The sequence below is a fragment of the Branchiostoma belcheri genome, unplaced genomic scaffold (assembly GCF_001625305.1).
Source record: "Branchiostoma belcheri isolate BF01 breed outbred unplaced genomic scaffold, Haploidv18h27 scaffold384, whole genome shotgun sequence".
Taxonomy (NCBI): Eukaryota; Metazoa; Chordata; class Leptocardii; order Amphioxiformes; family Branchiostomatidae; genus Branchiostoma; species Branchiostoma belcheri.
Genome location: NW_017804003.1, coordinates 72,147 through 89,264, shown reverse-complemented (window position 1 = coordinate 89,264; position 17,118 = coordinate 72,147). Strand labels below are relative to the sequence as shown.

The following is a 17,118-nucleotide window of genomic DNA, read 5'->3' as shown; positions in this document are numbered from 1 at the left end:
TATACATGTAAGTTTGTGTGTGTGTGTGTGTGTGTGTGTGTGTGTGTGTGTGTGCGCGCCCGTGTGTGTAGCAGTATAACTTGGCGGAAAATATATTTTCATCCCTGATTACTTAGATAAGAAAGGTAATCCTACACACGATCAGAAAAAAAAACTTGAGGACACGTTTCAAGTCCAATATGTATATAGTCAATGGAATTAAAGACAAGCGCTTTTAAGCGTTTATTCAATTTCTTAAAAACAAAGTGAAAAAAAGATCCAGTCTCAATTGTAATCCAATCTCTTTTCTTCATTCACCAGACTATTTTTGTCTAAATGCACTTTGAAACCATACAAAAATTTTCAAGTGGCATTTCCATTGAAGTTGGTGTTTGCAATAAATAATGACCACAGCAACGCACGGTAATGAGAAAAATAATTGAAGTTGGTTGTACGAATGTATACTTGTATACCTCTTAATTACAGAAACATAACACACACACACACACACAAAACGTATGAAAAGTACAATGGAATGCGCTATATCTAAACTTCCAGGTCTCGGTAGCAATCTGATGTCAATGATATTACTTATTTCATAAACAACTAACCGAGTCTGCGCCTTGCACAAACAGCAATATAAAAACAATGACTAACGGCAGGTGCCATAACTTAGCACACAATTTTTATAGATCTTACAACGTGTATGCATAACTACGCCATGTTTGTTGCTTTAATTGACTTTGCTAGTTAAAACAGTTAATAAATATACCAACCACCATATACAAAAGAACATGGAGCTTTACAAAACAGCAAAAATGAGGATCTTTGAGTGTTTGTTTTAGTATAAAATGGACCCAAGGAAAACAACGTGAACATCACGGTCGTCTGCATTTCCGTTGATTCCCATGGGACCGTGTTCATTTCTTACCAGGGTTTTCAGTCGAAACATGACAGGATTGTGTTTATCCCTACCTAGACGGGGGGGGGGGGGGCAAAAAGTGCCCGCGCCAACTTTGATGTCACCTAGCGTCTGAATGACTAGCGGTAGAACGGCCAGACGTGTTTGTTTGCAACAATTCTTTATCATAAGAATAAGATAATAATTTTTGGGTGTTGCCATGGCAACGGGTTTCTGTCCAGCATATTTTGCTAAATTTAGTAATTTTTGTTTCAACAATAGAATTTTCTGGGTTTTATGTCAAGTTACTCATGGTTTCTAATATAAATAAAATCCCATATAGTTTTATGTAAATTTTTAAAATTAAATATACATAATTTATGCAAATTTGATGACGTCATTGACCAAAATCCAAGATGGCGGACCATATCATTAGAACAGGTATATACAGGTTATTTTCATAAAAATTTCATCAATACTTTCATTTCTTTTTCCAAAAAGGTTTAAATGAAGGTCTTTAGTATGTTTACAATGTATTTTAGGCTTTATTATGAAAAAAAATATTTTTGAAAAATCAAGATTGATGATCCAAAATGGCGGATAACTTAAATTGCTGTGAACTTTATTTCAGGCATAACTCGCCCATATACAACATAAATACGGCGGACAGCCTTAAGCAAGTAAGCATTTAGTTATTTAGGAAATAACCTGTCTAGACGGTTTAGGCCAATAAAATCACATTAATGACGTCATAATACGTCATAACGACATTGTAGATATGATAAATTTTTACTAGTATACCATCCTCTGAAAATTTGGTGGTCATGCGACATACCGTTCGCGAGTTCTGAGGGGGGGGGTCAAATGAGACCTCCCCCCCCCTGTCCCACCAAGCCCAAAAAAAGCCCGGTCTACATGTATGTAGGGTTAATACAGCCCTCCTCGCATGAGACGAGAAGTAAATACCATCGCAATTTTAAGAAAAATGAAATATCACAGAATTCAGTTCTTATTTCTGTTTACTTAAATTTATCACCATCTTCTGAAAACAGCAAGCCTACAAAAGTGTGCGAATTTGGGACAGACTGTCTAGTGTCGCACCACATTCACAAAGGTAAATTCACAAAAACGTCTCACGGCGTTTGTTGCTTGTCACGCGGATTGTGTATAGCACATGGAAAATATGAATGTATTTCTTATCCAAGTCTGTTCTTCACAAAGCTGTTGTCTAAATTCATGCATCTAAACCTGATCACTCTCTGACAACTAACGATGGAGCGCTGTAAGTTCTAGCGCGCGAAAAACCGCTCGATGATAGGCCACCTGCCATTAGTCATAAAGTTATAGTGGATAAACTCATGATTACAACACAAAGGTTTTGTCACATTAAATAGTTCCTGTACTGATACACGATATACATGTTTTGGAACTTAAGCTTTTACAAAGATTTGTTTTGTTACAAAGATCACTTCCCTACAGTCTTACTCCATCTTAAAAAGGGAGCCAAATGACCTGTCCATTGGCCTGTCACTGTTGTTAGTAACGACAAAATTCATTTCGATTGGACCTGGCGAGTTTGTACGAAGGTCGGGCGTGCGCTCTGGTGTGTTGTAGACGGAGACAGGTTTGTTGCACACCATCTTCCTGCATTTGCAGCAATACACGCTGATCGCACAGGCTACTACTGCCGCGACGGCTCCAACACAGAGAAGGGCAACGTAGAGCGGCTGGCTGTACCACGGCTCCTCTGCAGATTCAACTGGAAAATAAAGTGAGTGTATAATCGATACGTTGTTAACCGTCGTGTAGTTACAATCGATCTTGACCCTAGGATATTCAAATTACAGTTTAAACGTGAACCATAATAGTATCATTATTTTTACCTTCACCAAGAAGGTTATGTTTCGTATGTCTGTGTGTCTGTAAACATGATAACTCGAAAAGGGTTAGACAGATTGTCTTGATATTTGGTAGGTAGGTAGGTCTTGAGAAGACCTCGAAATGCTATAGCGGGTACTGCAGTTTATCTCCCGGTGTTGATATCTCATGATATGTAGACGTGCTCAGGTCACGAATTTTGGATGGTTGACGTCGTGATTTTTGGTATGTAGGTAGCGTAAGTGATACTTGGATGAAATTTGCATAATTTATCAGGAAATTCTATAAATAAGCTGCATTACATGATATGACAATTCAAGCAACGAAACAAAGGCAGATATTATGTAGATGAAGACTTAATTTGCATCATTAATTACCTTTGCTAAGAAGGTTATGTTTTCAGAGGCGTTCGTGTCTGTGTGTGTGTGTGCGCGCGTGTGTGTGTGTGTGTGTGTGTCTGTGTGTGTGTGTGTCTGTCTGTGTGTGTGTGTGTGTCTGTGTGTGTGTTTGTGTGTCGGTGTGTCTGTGTGTGTGTCTGTGTTTGTGTGTGTGTCTGTATGTGTGTTTGTGTGTGTATGTGTGTGTCTCTCTGTGTGTGTGTGTGTATGTGTGTGTCTGTGTGTGTGTGTACGTGTGTGTGTGTATGTGTGTGTGTCTGTACACACAATAACTCGAGATGTTTAAATGTATTGACTTGATACTTCGTAGGTGGGTAGGTGTCAATGAGACCTGGAAATGATTAAGTTATATGATTACGAACGAGAAAAACAGGCAGATACTGCCTATGTAAATTAGGACTTCATGTGCAAAATTAATGAGAAAATGTTGTGATTTATATAGTACTGCCTAGAATTTTAAACTTAGGGTTTGAAAATTAGGTTAAACTGAGCATCATTAAGCACAACTTATTCAAATAAGAACCTCATTTGCATAATTTATGAGGAAATGCTGGAATGGCATTCTTTGTGAAGACAAAACTGTCTTTTGGTGGAGAATATGATCAACTGATATAATTCATTGAAATGAGAATCCTATTTGCATAATCAGGGGGAATAATCGATAATTTGTCCGTCATAAAGATTAACATTATTTGGCGAAGGTATCTGTATGGGATCGTGAAACCCTAGTGAGAAAATGCTATAATTCCTTAATGGAAATTTCCTGGAATTTCATTCTTGCGGCATTTGAAAGTAAAGTGAAGGTGAACATCATTAAACTTATTCAAATAATGACATCATTTGCATAATTTATGAGGAAATGCTAAAACGGCATTCTTTTTCAAGATAAGACTGTCTTTTAGTCATGTAGTGGACAATATGATCAATTGATAGAATCCATGCGATTGAGAATTCTATTTGGATAGTCAGAGAGCAAAATTAGTGGTAAATAATCTGGCGACCGTATGAGATCATAGAACTCTTGTTCTATGTGTTTTAGCCTCTACATTTCATATTGTAATCTCTGCTCTAATCTTAATTACTGATGTGATCATAACAAGCATGTTACATGGAATTTGCAGGTTTCACACTCAAGTTCTGCATTGCATCGTTTGAAATGTTCGAATAAAACACAGCGTATAATAACGATACCTTTTTCTTGGACTTGGAAGGATGACGGAATGACAGTCATTGTCTGGTTCGTGCCGAGCATGTTGCCCTGGAGTGCTTGAGTAAAAGCCGTGGTTATTCTGTCCTCGGGAATTGATTCTTCCGTCAGATAGATATCGAAGATGACGATGACACTTCCGTGTTTGAAGCCATTTACTTCACACCCCTTGTACAACCTTCGCAGTGGAGCCAACGAGAGAGCCTCACCCATCTGTAACAGAAAAAAAAAGATTGTCATATCAATAAAATGGTTTGAATAGGAATACTTTTAAGTATTTTTAAAGTATTTCTAGGATTCCGCGTTTGAAATTTTTCTTACCACCGCTTCGACGACAGTGGCAGTCCTGTCGAACTCTTCCGAGTCAGTATCCCCCAGACCAGAAGAAGTGAAGACGATTTCCTCTCCATTGATGTGGGTCACTGTCAGCTCAGCTTCGTAGGTATTTAATTCTGTAATGATGAAATGAGAAAAATGGATCAGATCTGGTGTCGTATGTTGAAATTCGTAAAAAAAAATATCATGTAATGTCATGTCATGTACATCAAAAGAGAGTTTTCCTACTGCTTACTGAGCTTGGCTACTTTGGCTACAGCTGTACTATTAGACTCACAATGTAGACGAGTTTATTTAAATGATTGGTACATACACATTATATTTTTGCGGCATCTTGCCCTTGCAACATCTTATACTTGGTCCAGAAATGAAACCAACTGAAACCGATTTCATGCGGTATATATAAACGTTAACTACATTATACTTACTACCAGGCTCGTTCAGAAGTTTGGATAGTTGTTTCTGCTAGCTTGTAAGCAAGCTTGAGAGAAGCCGGGTGCAGGTATTGGAGGGGCCTAGATCAAATCTCCGAACGCCAGCCTAACGGCAAGCAAGGCTGTTTATGATCACATTGATTTCGAATTTAAGAATTAATAGTAGCCCAGTTGCACTGCGTTCCATTATCCTATTCTTTAGTTTTGAATCGGTAGAAAGATAGGAAATTGTTATCAGCCGAAAAGTATGACATCGGATGGCGTAGAGGTAGAGCGTTCGACTATGAAGCGGGGAGAACCGGGTTCGATTCCGAGTCGTACCCGAGGCATGACTGGACATGCGCCCCGACGTTGTGCCTTTGGTAAAGGCACTTTACACGACTTTCCTAACTCCATCCAGGTGTGAATGGGTACCTAACTTCGGTTGGGGAAAGTCGTATTGAGGTCACCTTGTGGCGCCGAGTGGCAACCACTCTTGCAACAGTTCCACAAAAAATCTGTGGAGCAAATATGTGTCTTGTATTATTTGATTGTTGTGATATGTATTGATTATTATGTGATACCCTGCATCAATTCAGCCGTATGAAGGCTGCGACTGCACGAGTACTGTTTGGACAATAAAAAACAATTAATAAAATGACACTGGATTTGACCGAAAAATATGGCGTACGTCTGCACATGTTGTGTCCGGCAGACGCTGTACTGTAGTACCCCGACTTGCACTCGCAGGTGTAGCCGCCGTCATCTTCGACACATTTGGCATTCACGTCAGGACAGGTGCCGTCATCGCATTCAGTGTAGTGGTCTAATGGAAAAAAGGATTATGTGTTACATAGAGGTTAGACAAAACATGGGAAGAATCCAAAGTGAAGATGTGTTTGACGCGATAATATTATATGTACACATTTGTACACAATTTGTACACATGGCTAGAACAGCAAACACCTTTACCCTGTGTGGAACGACATGCAGTTCCCATATGAGGCAACAAAACAGTTTGTGACTGTTGCAGCAATGGTTTGTTTGTTTCATGGAGAATAAATCTAAACGTATAGTCATCTGGAAGAAAATAAATTTCAGAACATATCCTTTCTTGAAAACATGTGAAAACATGATAAATCAAAATCTACAAGTGTTTGGTATATAGAATGCATGGCTTATTTCTATACCTTAGCTTTAGAGAAGAGAATGTAAGTCAAGAAACAACTTACCACTTACGGTCGTCGAAATAGTAGTGACGTCATGTTGCTCTTCAAAATGAAATAAAATACATTTAGACTTGAATCAATACCAATGAAACTTGAATTCACTTCATTTTTGTCTCTGATACAATAAGGTGCGTCCATAAAGATTGTATAGATGGTCTAACGTTCAAACATGTCAGTAAACAATGAGACACAAAAATCTGTTGCCGGGAACTCCCATGCACAAAATAATTCATATTTGTCGAAGTTCTCGTTGGTATGAATGATAATGGCAAATAAGATGATGTTTTATTTATTTATTTATTCTATTTATTGAGCTTACAGATTTGAAAATCTGTTATCGGCTGAAGTGCATTCCTTCTTCGTTACATTTCTTTCTGACTTCACGTTTGAATAACTAGTATATATAAACACACGATTGAAATATTAGTTACCTTCACAGTTCCTCTTGTCCTCACTCAGCTGGTACCCGGCCGGACACCAGCACGTGTAACTGCCGTCAGTGTTCAAACACAGCTGTTGGCAGCCGTGGTTTATGACGACGCATTCGTCAATATCTGTCAACAAAATTCAATGTGTGTATATGACCAAAAGCACGAAGAACATTCCTAAGAGCATGTGGTACATTAAGGTATTTACTCTGGTTGTATTTAATTCGTATTCGTACATTCCACCCCACCCTACGCTAGCAGACAATGAGATTCAAAGGGTCACCTCCTTTAAGCTACTAGGTGTCCACATCTCTTCTGACCTCACGTGGGACATTCACATTCTGCAGATGCTGAACAGAGTCAGACCACGGATGTACTACCTTAGCGTGACTAAGAAGGCGGGACTCTGCTGAGGTGTTAACTCAGATTTATTTGACGTTCATTCGACCTGTACTCGAGTAAGCCAGCCCCGTGTGGGGTGGACTGCCCAAACACCTCTCGGACTCCCTAGAGTTAGTACAGAAACGCTGTCTCAGGATAATTAGGCTATCTGCTGACTCGCTCCCTACGCTAGCAAGTAGACGGGACAGAGCTACCCTGAGAAGATCTGAGAACACTTGACAACATCCTTCAGGATAACACTTTTCCCCTCTGGGCATTTATAACCAGCCCGTCAGACAGTCACTACAGTATTCGTAGGGGACGTCGGCACCGAACATTGATCAGCATAGATCATTCCAAGATCCTTAAGACTGCTCTATGCTATTGACAACTAGTTCTCTGTAGTTGTATTTAGGGGCTAATTTACTCCATTAGCCATTGTGGACATCACATTGCTAAAACTTCTCGTATATGTAATCCTAGCATTGAGTTTGTTTGAGCTGACCTGTAACACACGCTAATACATGTACGTGTCTGCTGCTCTCTCCAGAAACATTTGTATTGTAAATAGGTTACCTGATATCCCTTTATATCTTATTCCTGATATGACTTTTAGAATTGTATCTTGTATTATGAATTTTATGCTTGGATTTTAAAGGCGGATCTGTAAGCAATGACGCAATTCAGGTGTTGATTTTATATTGTACCTGCTATGTCATTGGTAATAGAATCTGAATCTGAATCATTGTTATATATGAAATATATACGCAAAATTATGTTTTAAATGTTGAAACCATTTTCGATCTTGACCTTCGTTTCTGCAACCCCTACCCTACTCACCCACCAAATATCTAAATCTATTCACAGCTTCTCAAGTTAAGCTCTCACACAGACTCAGAACACAGCCACTTCACAATGACACAACCGAAAACATATTAATCTTCTTGTCGAAGGTAAATATACAAGAGCAAGATGTAGCAGAATTCACCTTTTAAGAGTTACGGGACAGAAAGAACAGACTATTTTCCTACATACCTTCCACGCACGTCGCTCCAAGCCACCCGGCAGGGCAGGTACAGGTGAATCCGTTAACCTGGTCGTGGCAGGTCCCTCCATTTCCACAAGGGTTGCTGTCACACTCGTCGATTTCTACATATTGAATCATACATATTTATACAATTGTGGCGTTTCACACTTAATCAGTACTGCTCTTATGAAGTTATCTTCTAAAGGTAGTCGCCATCTTTAAAACACAGGATATGTCGATAAGGAATTAGGTATATTTTTAATTGGTTGGCATTGTGACAATGTAACACTCGTGGGATACTGCTCTTGCTGGTATATTGTGACCCACACAGAATATGAATATATTGTATAGAATCACAAACAAGACAACAAATTCGATAAGTCAAACAAACCTATGCACGTTCTTTCGTCAGGCCCAAGACTATAACCACCTGGGCAGCTGCATTCATAGCTTCCCTCTGTGTTGATGCAGGTGTGAGAGCATTCTGCTCGCCCTGACTCGCATTCGTCGTCATCTGGAGGTAAAATGAAGCTTGTTTTCATGAAAGTCCAATCATTTCGTTTTGAAAATGGTTATTCAGTGCATAATGATTCTTGTTGTTTGTATTATCTATCTCCATAACGTTTTATATATGCACAGATTACGAGATTATACTGCACATTATTCTATCTTTAAGAACACCTTAAAACATGTACAGGCGTTAAGGTACAACTGCTTAAAATTGTGCGTAAAGAATGGATTTTGTGCAGTGTTACGTCCAGTCTCAGCGTATACGTACGTAACGTAGTTTTGCGCACAAACTGCCACGGGTCTGATGAAACTAAAGTGGTACATTCTGACGCTCCAATCCAAAATTATGCTCATACAGTCATAGCACTATTAACACCGAATGATAATAATGAAACTGTACATGTATTTTACTGAAAGTAGCATGTTCTTTCCCGCAAGCTAATGGACCGTTCCATAAGCCACGCCCCCTTAGCAACGCCCTAGCAACTCGAACACCTCCGTCAAAATCAGCGCGGGAAGGGCCGTACCGACTGCCGCCGCCAGAATGTCGGATTTGCAGCCCCCCTTTACGGTCGATTTTTCGGCAGCGAAAAAATCTCCCAGGAGACGACAAAATTGATTAAGCTATATTTGTTGAACGGTACATCCGCAGAGTAGAATTATTTTAAGAGGGGACAGAGGTAGTTTCAGTGAGAGCAAAAGGTTTTCGCTCAATACAGACGCGGGATTGGCAGCATAACATCACACGGTAGGTGGACAAGAGTGCCCGGTTGCTGACTAACAGCCGATACATGTGTGAAACTGAGTACGTTTATCTGTAACAGGTTTTCCACGGCATTTGCTGCATGCATCACAGCTGCATACAAGCTCGGGAAAAATACGAAATGGGAAATAAAAACTCACGGGGACTCACGAGGGAGGGCGCAACTTATAAAGGGATTTGTGGTACAAGTAGAAAAATAAGCACGCAAACACGGACATAAACCATAATGATAGCTTATGAACAAATGGAAGAATAACAGAACGTCCTTAATCAACTTGAAAGTGCATGCAATGTCACAAAATTCAGTTTCACATGTAAAACAAGCAGTTTTTATCAAGCAGACATCAACTCAGTTTGCTGCTTTTAGATTTCCCGCGCTGAGTTTGACGGAGGTGTTCGAAATGGAACAGGGATTCGAAATAGGATTCGATGCGTTCGATCTGGAACGGTCCATTGCAAGAACATGTAACATAAAGGATGGACAACGGATAACAATATACATGTAGGATGGGACTACTCTAACTACTAACACTAAATTCTAACTTTCTGTGTTCGACTTTTTTTCCGAGACAGTGGGAAACGGATGATACCACCTTTTCTATAATATGTAGGGTTTGTGGTGTTAAGAGGAGAGTAGTTTTCTTTTGGTCTGTGGCTGTCCATTGTAATATTCTCCTTGGTTGTGAGTTGTATATATGGCACTATTGAAAACATATTGTTAGTCTGTACTCACCAAAACATTCTCCTGCTAGCAGCAAGTAGCCCTCCGTACATCCACAGTAGTAGCGGCCAGGAATGTTGTAGCAGACAAACGCACAGTCATGGGTACTTTCAGAAGCACATTCGTCGACATCTGCATCAGTATCACAACAAGCAAATGATAGAATATTATCAACCAACTCCGGTTATTCTAGTATCAAGATGGTTTTACGCTACATTGTCAATCGCAGGCATAATTATGTTCCAAATTACAAATACGATGACTAAGCTATAAGAGAAATATTATCATTAACTTACCATTGCAAGTTTCTCCATCGCCGGTGTACCCATCCGGGCAGTCACCGCACACGTGGAAACCGTCGATGTTGTTGGTACATGTAACCTCCGGGAAGCAGGGGTCCAGACCGCAGTAGTCATCGATGTCAACGTCGCAAAGTGTCCCCATGTGAAGATTATCGCAGAGGCAGCGAAACCCGTTCACTAAGTCCTCGCATGTACCATTGTTGCACGGACTCGACTGGCATTCGTCGATCTCTTCCTCACAGCGAGGCCCTGTGAATCCGGGACATTCGCAGATGTAGTGGCCTTGGCCGCGTGGCATGCTGGGATCGGGTATGCACACACCGACATTTTGACAGGGACACTCTATGGTGCTGAATCTGAGGCTTGTTGTGGAGGTTGCTCCACACTCATCTCTCACTTCGACGTCGAGAGAAAACTCGCTGGATTCTGTACCGTCGTCCCACGTCAGTTGTCCATCAGGCTGAAGGTCAACACCATTTGCGTCGTCGGATGTGAAGCGGAAGGAAACGGGTCTGTTCTCCGCATCCGTTGCGTTGATGAACATGGTCAAATCTTCATCCGGAATCTTCATAATGTCCGTTTGGGACGTTACAACGGGTGGCAGGTTTACTGAAAGGGGTTAAAGGTTAGTCATATCATGAGATAGTAATATAATATTAATATGAGTTAGTGGTGTTTGAGAAATTCTTAATGTATAAATCGGAGTTTGTGCAATGTTGTTAAAAGGGACTTAAATCATCTATAAGTACGTTGAATATTATGTTGTATTAGTAATATTTTATAACAGGTGACATTAGATGCAATAAATACATAAGCGCCATACCCAAACGCTCGCTGAAGGTCGTATTAGCGTTCCCTGGGATGCACTCGAAACACCAATTATTTGGATTGCTGTCCCCCTCCTCGAAGCAGAATCCGCGGATTTTACATGTATTTTCCTGTGAAAATAAATCATCATTTTATTCTATGATGTATTTGTTATCATCTTCCACTACACGTGTCACTGCAGTATACATGTATATACTTCGAACCGTGTTTCAATGACGTTCATTTCTGTTCAGTGAATTAAATAAAATTTCTGTTAGCACAGGCATACCAGTTGTAAACTGCAACGGCGGGACTATGTAGACTTGGTATAATACTGTTAATGTATTAGGCAGGGAGGCAGGGCAATAAGGCAGGAAAACTTGTACTGAGAACTTACCGCACATCGGTCAAGCTTATATGTACAGCGTGTAATCATGTCAGACTGTTAGTGAACGACTCTATGCTAACAACATGTGTACCTTCCACTAATTGCTCTATAAGCAACCGACAGCATTTTACAGTAAACTACAGCTTGTATCTAACCAGCACAGTTACAGCACGAGATCTGCAACAAGGAATAATTTTAAACTACCAAAATCAAGAACATCAGCAGCTACAAAGTCCTTCCTTTACATGTGCTCGAAATCGTACAATACTCCAGTACAATTCCAGATTACATCAGAACATCACCACATTCAAAACACTCATAAAAGACAGACTGAACGCGCAAACGGGCACAATGATTATACAGAACTGGTAGCTAATTGAAGAATGTATATCTATATGTACTGTCACTAATGGGGGTACTTTGAAGCAATAACAATACTGAACATTTTCCTACCTTCCAGAAGCAGACGGGCCCTGTGGTGCAGTCCTGGCAGGCGCTGTCATAGATGGTGACCAGTTTCTCCTCGCTGAACTCCACACCGTCGTTACTCACCGAGACAAGCATCCCGTGAGTCACCGCGCCTTCCGTCTCGTCGGGAGTTCCTTGCCAGACAGGAGACAGTGGTAGTTCACACTTGACTTCTCGAAAGCTCTTCAGAGTCGCGGATGTGTCCACAGCATCGTAGGGTTCTTCTTCCTGTATCCCTTGGACCATCTGCAGCAAAGGTTGGTTCAAGTTAACAATTACCAGTACTTCTACCAGTACTACTTACCAGGTTTCCATACAAACCTTGTCCATATAAAATTTATTATTCCTTGCTAAAGTCAGCTTACCTTCACTTGTCTCACACGGCAGGTGAGGTTCTCTGATTCTACAAGCCCGTCGGCGATCAGACTTATTTTTCGACAGGGTCGGAGACGAATGTCGCATTTGCCGTCGTTAGGAATGAACCAGGCCGTTGGTGGGGCGCCTTCCACTAGCGAGCAGTCGTCGGAGGTGAAGCCCTCATGACAGACGCACGATCCGTTAACACAGTCACCATTGTTACTGCACTCACTCGGGCACAGATTCTGCTGAACTGCAATAGGAGGCACCGAGGTGTTGTTTTCGCCTTCTTCATACATGCTGACGTTCTGATAGGCCACCGTAATGCAGTCAACTTTCATGACTTCCAGTGCATCTTTGGCAATGTCCAAGTCTTCTGTAAACTGTGAGTAGTAAAAAAGTAATCATTCTTACACTATATGGCGATAAGTTCAGATGTATATATAATGGTTTGTTTATTAGCATATAGTAAAAGAGAGAGACTTAATATTCGAAAAATAAGAAAAAGCAATGGAATGAACATAAACACAACAAAAGAATATATGCAGGGGGGAAGATGATAAGTTATAATGGTTTACCGGGATCTTCCCCCGACAATATCAATTTTTGACAAATAATAATAGTATAGTAATGATAATATATACTGTGTTGTATTCAGGTAGCAAAATACAACAGAACAAAAATAACCTTAAGTAAGAAACATCAACAATGTAAATATGAAGCGATGGAAGTTTTGATCATGAATAGTTCTTTACCTGAATGTCTGATACGCAGCCCTCCACTGGAGCGAAAATGTCCAACCCAATTCCACTACAGGCGTCAGCTACGCTTGAATTGGCAATGGTTTCCCGGCAGTGTGCCCTGGCTTGTGCTTCGGTGATCCTCAGTGTCGGTGTTGGCCATTGGGGCTCAGGTGGATCATGGTTCTCACCGAAGTCGTAGGCATAGTCGCCGCTGTCATCAACGTCGTCACTGTAAAGCTGTGATTCGTCAATGGCTCTCTTTCTCCTCCTTGCATTGTTTCCGCCTTGTTTGTCTAGCTGCACTTCAGTGTTGATGCCGTCTATGGTGTTCTTCTCGGCATTGTTTGTTGGACCGCATTTGATATTCTTTCCTTTCGAGCAGGTGCAGAATGACACGTCTGTTTCATCTGGAACAACGTCAGGGGTTCTCTCGAACAGACTCTCTCCCTCTGGCACCCTGCACAAAGTAATATTAATCATAATAAAGCAAACTCTTTTCCCGACCCAGTGCTAAATAATCAGAATTTTAGAAACAAACGCAACCATAAAGAGATATCGATTCCACTAAGTTCATTGTTGATTTTGATATATACTTAGTTTAGCTTGCTGTTGGCTCGTGGCGAAAGGGTAAACGCAAGAACATTGTTTTTATATGAATGATTGATTTTGAATTGATGGATATCATTTCATTACCAAACGCCGCAACAGCGAATTGCTTGGGGAGGGGAGTCAGTCACATATGACGAAGCTCACTTACTTCCAAAATGCTTGATTCTTATTTTTGTTTAGATTATGTGTTAGAAAGAGGTTGTAAGATTATGTAGTAAGGCCACAGCAAGTAAATTTTATGGATGATATCAATTCGATAGGGCAAAAAAACAACAACACAAGAACCTTTCAAATTAATTTTCAGGTCAAAAGTCTTGTTACTTAAACCACCGTAGGTTTTTTTTGCGACGAATCTTACCGCATGGAAATTGTTTTTAGTTTTCTGAGTCAACATGTTGACAGAGGCAATTAAAATGGCAGCAGAAAACTCAAGCAAACATATTACCCGGAAGAAAAATCGACAAGAAATGTGTTAAAACACCGGTTGAAATGCTGGGGTCAGTTTTTACTCCACTGGACCACCCATAAACTTTCTACGATAACTCAATCAAACATGAGCCAAACATAGTAAAAATGTGTGAAAAGGGGTATAAGACATGTATACAAACAAACTCATAGAAGAAATTTCGTTTTCGCCAAGAAAAAATGTTAAAATGGCATATATTTATATACGCCCGGGGTTAGTTTTCACCCCATACTGTGAGGTGAAAAAACATGCTATCACTACTGAACAGGTTGTATTGAACAGTATTACCTGTCCTGTAGATGTGTAAAAACCTAAATTTACTAGCAATTCTAGCCGGAATTGGATGCGATGGAACATGTCAGTGTCAATATTGTCTAAATAGATATTTTAGGCTCAATAGCTGGTATACTGTTCACACACCCAATGGAATCACGTTTTGATTGGATCTGATAAAGAAGATTTCGTATTTTTATGTCAAACAACCTTCTTTTCACAAATACTTAATTACCTCCAGTCTCTAGCAAAAGTGTTGACGTCGGAGGTAGTTGCTCCATCTTGCATTTTAAAGTCGTTGCCTCTGTTTCCATCCCAATCTCCACATAGACCCTCCGTTTTTCCCTTGTCCATGCCAAGCGCGAAAAGGTGGACATTCATGCCCCAGTAGTTGATGCTAACTCTGACAGATGTCCCAGAAGGCATGCCGATCTGAGGATGTTGTGAAACATAAAAGCAAATACGGTGTGGTAAACATGATTAATGAAATATTGGTTAAGATTAAATAAATGCTCAACCTGTAAAGCGACGGTCACAACCCGCCGTGCGTGCTTTTTGTCCGTACGTTTTTTGGGAGGCTACGTCTGCTACGTTTTTTTTTCTGAAAACGTAGGGTGACCGGCCGAGGGAGTACGTCACTCGCACGGTTGCGCAAGGTGTACGTACGTGGTCTGCACGACACGCCTGGCCGCCATCGTACGTTGCGCAAGTGGTAAGTGAGTTGTACGTGCTTACAACGCACGATCTCTGTGCGATTGCAACGTTGCCGCGTACAGGCCGTACCTACACGTGCGGCGCACGCACGGTTTCCTTACTCACTCGCACGTCGTAAGTGCGTGCACCTCCTGTTAACTTCATCATCACTAGCCGCCCTGGTGTCTTCCGCGGTCCGTTTCTTTGGGTCTTGTCTGGTAGTCTTCTTCTGAGCCTTCCTGGGCATCTTGGAGACGAGTTGGCAGTCGCCCGTCAAGTCGTCTTTATATACTTTAGAAATCAGCTGTGTTCTGCGTGGTCATTGAGCAGGTCAACTGGGAAGTGAGGAGTAAGCACGGATGATGCAAGCACCGTGCGTGGCACGCACGTGCTTCGTGCGCTGTCCGTACAGCAATTGCACGTGCGAATAGTGAAGTAGTGAAGCCTTAACAACTGTTTGCCAGCCTACATGAGAGAGATGTTTACATACTGTAGTGATAGGGCAGTATAAGAACCACGCGGCAAAGTGTATCTGACCTTTTGTATGTGCCAAGGGTTCATCGGGAAGTGTACAGAAGATCGATTTCCTACCTACTCAGGCTCAGTACTGTGGAATAACGTATCAGCTGAGCTGAGAACGGCCACGTCAGTTGCAGCTTTTAAATAACAGACTGCGTCGAGTCACTTAGAATGACCAAATTTGTGAACTAAACTTGGATGTTTGATACTGATGAGATATATGAACCGAGATAGTGTTTGGTTTTTGTAATACTTTGTATATACTTATATTGTATTTCTACGACTGGTTGTAACTGAACTGAAGAATTTGCAAAAGACCCCTGACCTATCTCCCCTTGACCACTTGAAAAACGGCTCAGGCCGAAGAGTTTTACTGCTACATACATGTCCCGTTCCTTTTTTAAGGTTAAATAAAGGTTGAAAAAAAAACAAGGCGACTACAGGAGGACAAGGGTTCTTGGGCGACTCATTCGCAGTAAGCAACTTCCGACCTCAGTATCAGGTTGAGGATTGTGGCTATGGATGTTCTGATCTTTTAATTGGGATATTAATTATTTAAGATTAGATCTCTGCAGTAAGATCACTGCAATACAGTAGGATAGGTTTAACCAAACTGTTGAACATATCAATAGATAGAGGGATGGATGGAGGGATTGGAGTTTGATGAAAAAAATGGCTTCTATCTAAAAGCCGTAGAGCCTTCAATCTTAACTGTTTAATAGCACGGCTACTGTCCACCCCTAGTTCTGAAACTCTCATGGTCCAAAAGACAAAAGATTGTCAAACTTCAATGAGTGATTCATCAAGGCAAAGATCTCATGACAGTAAGTCCAGACAGCTCTGCATGCAATATGAAAATAGAGGGCCGAGAGACTAGGGAAGTTGAAATATAGTTGAACCAGAGTTGAAATAGCGAGCGAAATAAACTGACGTTCCCTGCTAGTCCTTGATGATGGTTTCTGGAAATCTGTTTCCCATGTTTGTCATCTCTTCGTGAGTCCTCCACGCAGCATCCAAAGAACACAAAAGAGTCTTATCTTTAAGCAGATTCGATGGGGCAAGGGGATTGATAATTAAAGCTGGCCACCTGTATTAAGTCCCCTTGCCCCACTGAATCTGCTTAACCATTGCAAGGTTATTCAGTCAATGAAAGAAGAAAATAGTGCCAACTTTGTTATCTGTCGTTGAGAAGATAATCTTGTCAATAGTTTGCCATTCCTTTTTTTAGAACAGATGGAAATCAATGCGCGCGCGAATGTCACCCATAAATTAAATCAGTGTGGCGTAAATGCACTTTGAAATCCCATAAAAGTAACGACATT

The 17,118-nt window shown here is 40.8% G+C and overlaps 1 protein-coding gene across 4 annotated transcripts in view; it reads right to left on the bottom strand.

Moving 5' to 3' along the window:
- Positions 1 to 1,770: 1,770 nt before the first annotated feature.
- The window catches only part of LOC109476633 (von Willebrand factor D and EGF domain-containing protein-like), a 77,202-nt gene continuing 61,854 nt past the window's right edge, over positions 1,771 to 17,118 (bottom strand). For 3 of the 4 annotated variants that reach the window (XM_019777639.1, XM_019777640.1, XM_019777638.1), the window contains 15 exons: positions 14,820 to 15,016; positions 13,249 to 13,693; positions 12,502 to 12,876; positions 12,122 to 12,382; positions 11,297 to 11,411; positions 10,468 to 11,082; positions 10,184 to 10,303; positions 8,569 to 8,691; positions 8,186 to 8,299; positions 6,773 to 6,895; positions 6,345 to 6,386; positions 5,804 to 5,938; positions 4,685 to 4,815; positions 4,348 to 4,576; positions 1,771 to 2,639 (listed from right to left, as the gene is read on the bottom strand). In XM_019777639.1, coding sequence (XP_019633198.1) covers positions 2,362 to 2,639; positions 4,348 to 4,576; positions 4,685 to 4,815; positions 5,804 to 5,938; positions 6,345 to 6,386; positions 6,773 to 6,895; positions 8,186 to 8,299; positions 8,569 to 8,691; positions 10,184 to 10,303; positions 10,468 to 11,082; positions 11,297 to 11,411; positions 12,122 to 12,382; positions 12,502 to 12,876; positions 13,249 to 13,693; positions 14,820 to 15,016 — 3,303 coding nt within the window. In that variant the 3' untranslated portion in view covers positions 1,771 to 2,361. The remainder of the gene's footprint in view (positions 2,640 to 4,347; positions 4,577 to 4,684; positions 4,816 to 5,803; positions 5,939 to 6,344; positions 6,387 to 6,772; positions 6,896 to 8,185; positions 8,300 to 8,568; positions 8,692 to 10,183; positions 10,304 to 10,467; positions 11,083 to 11,296; positions 11,412 to 12,121; positions 12,383 to 12,501; positions 12,877 to 13,248; positions 13,694 to 14,819; positions 15,017 to 17,118) is intronic. The other variant, XM_019777637.1, reaches the window with a different exon arrangement.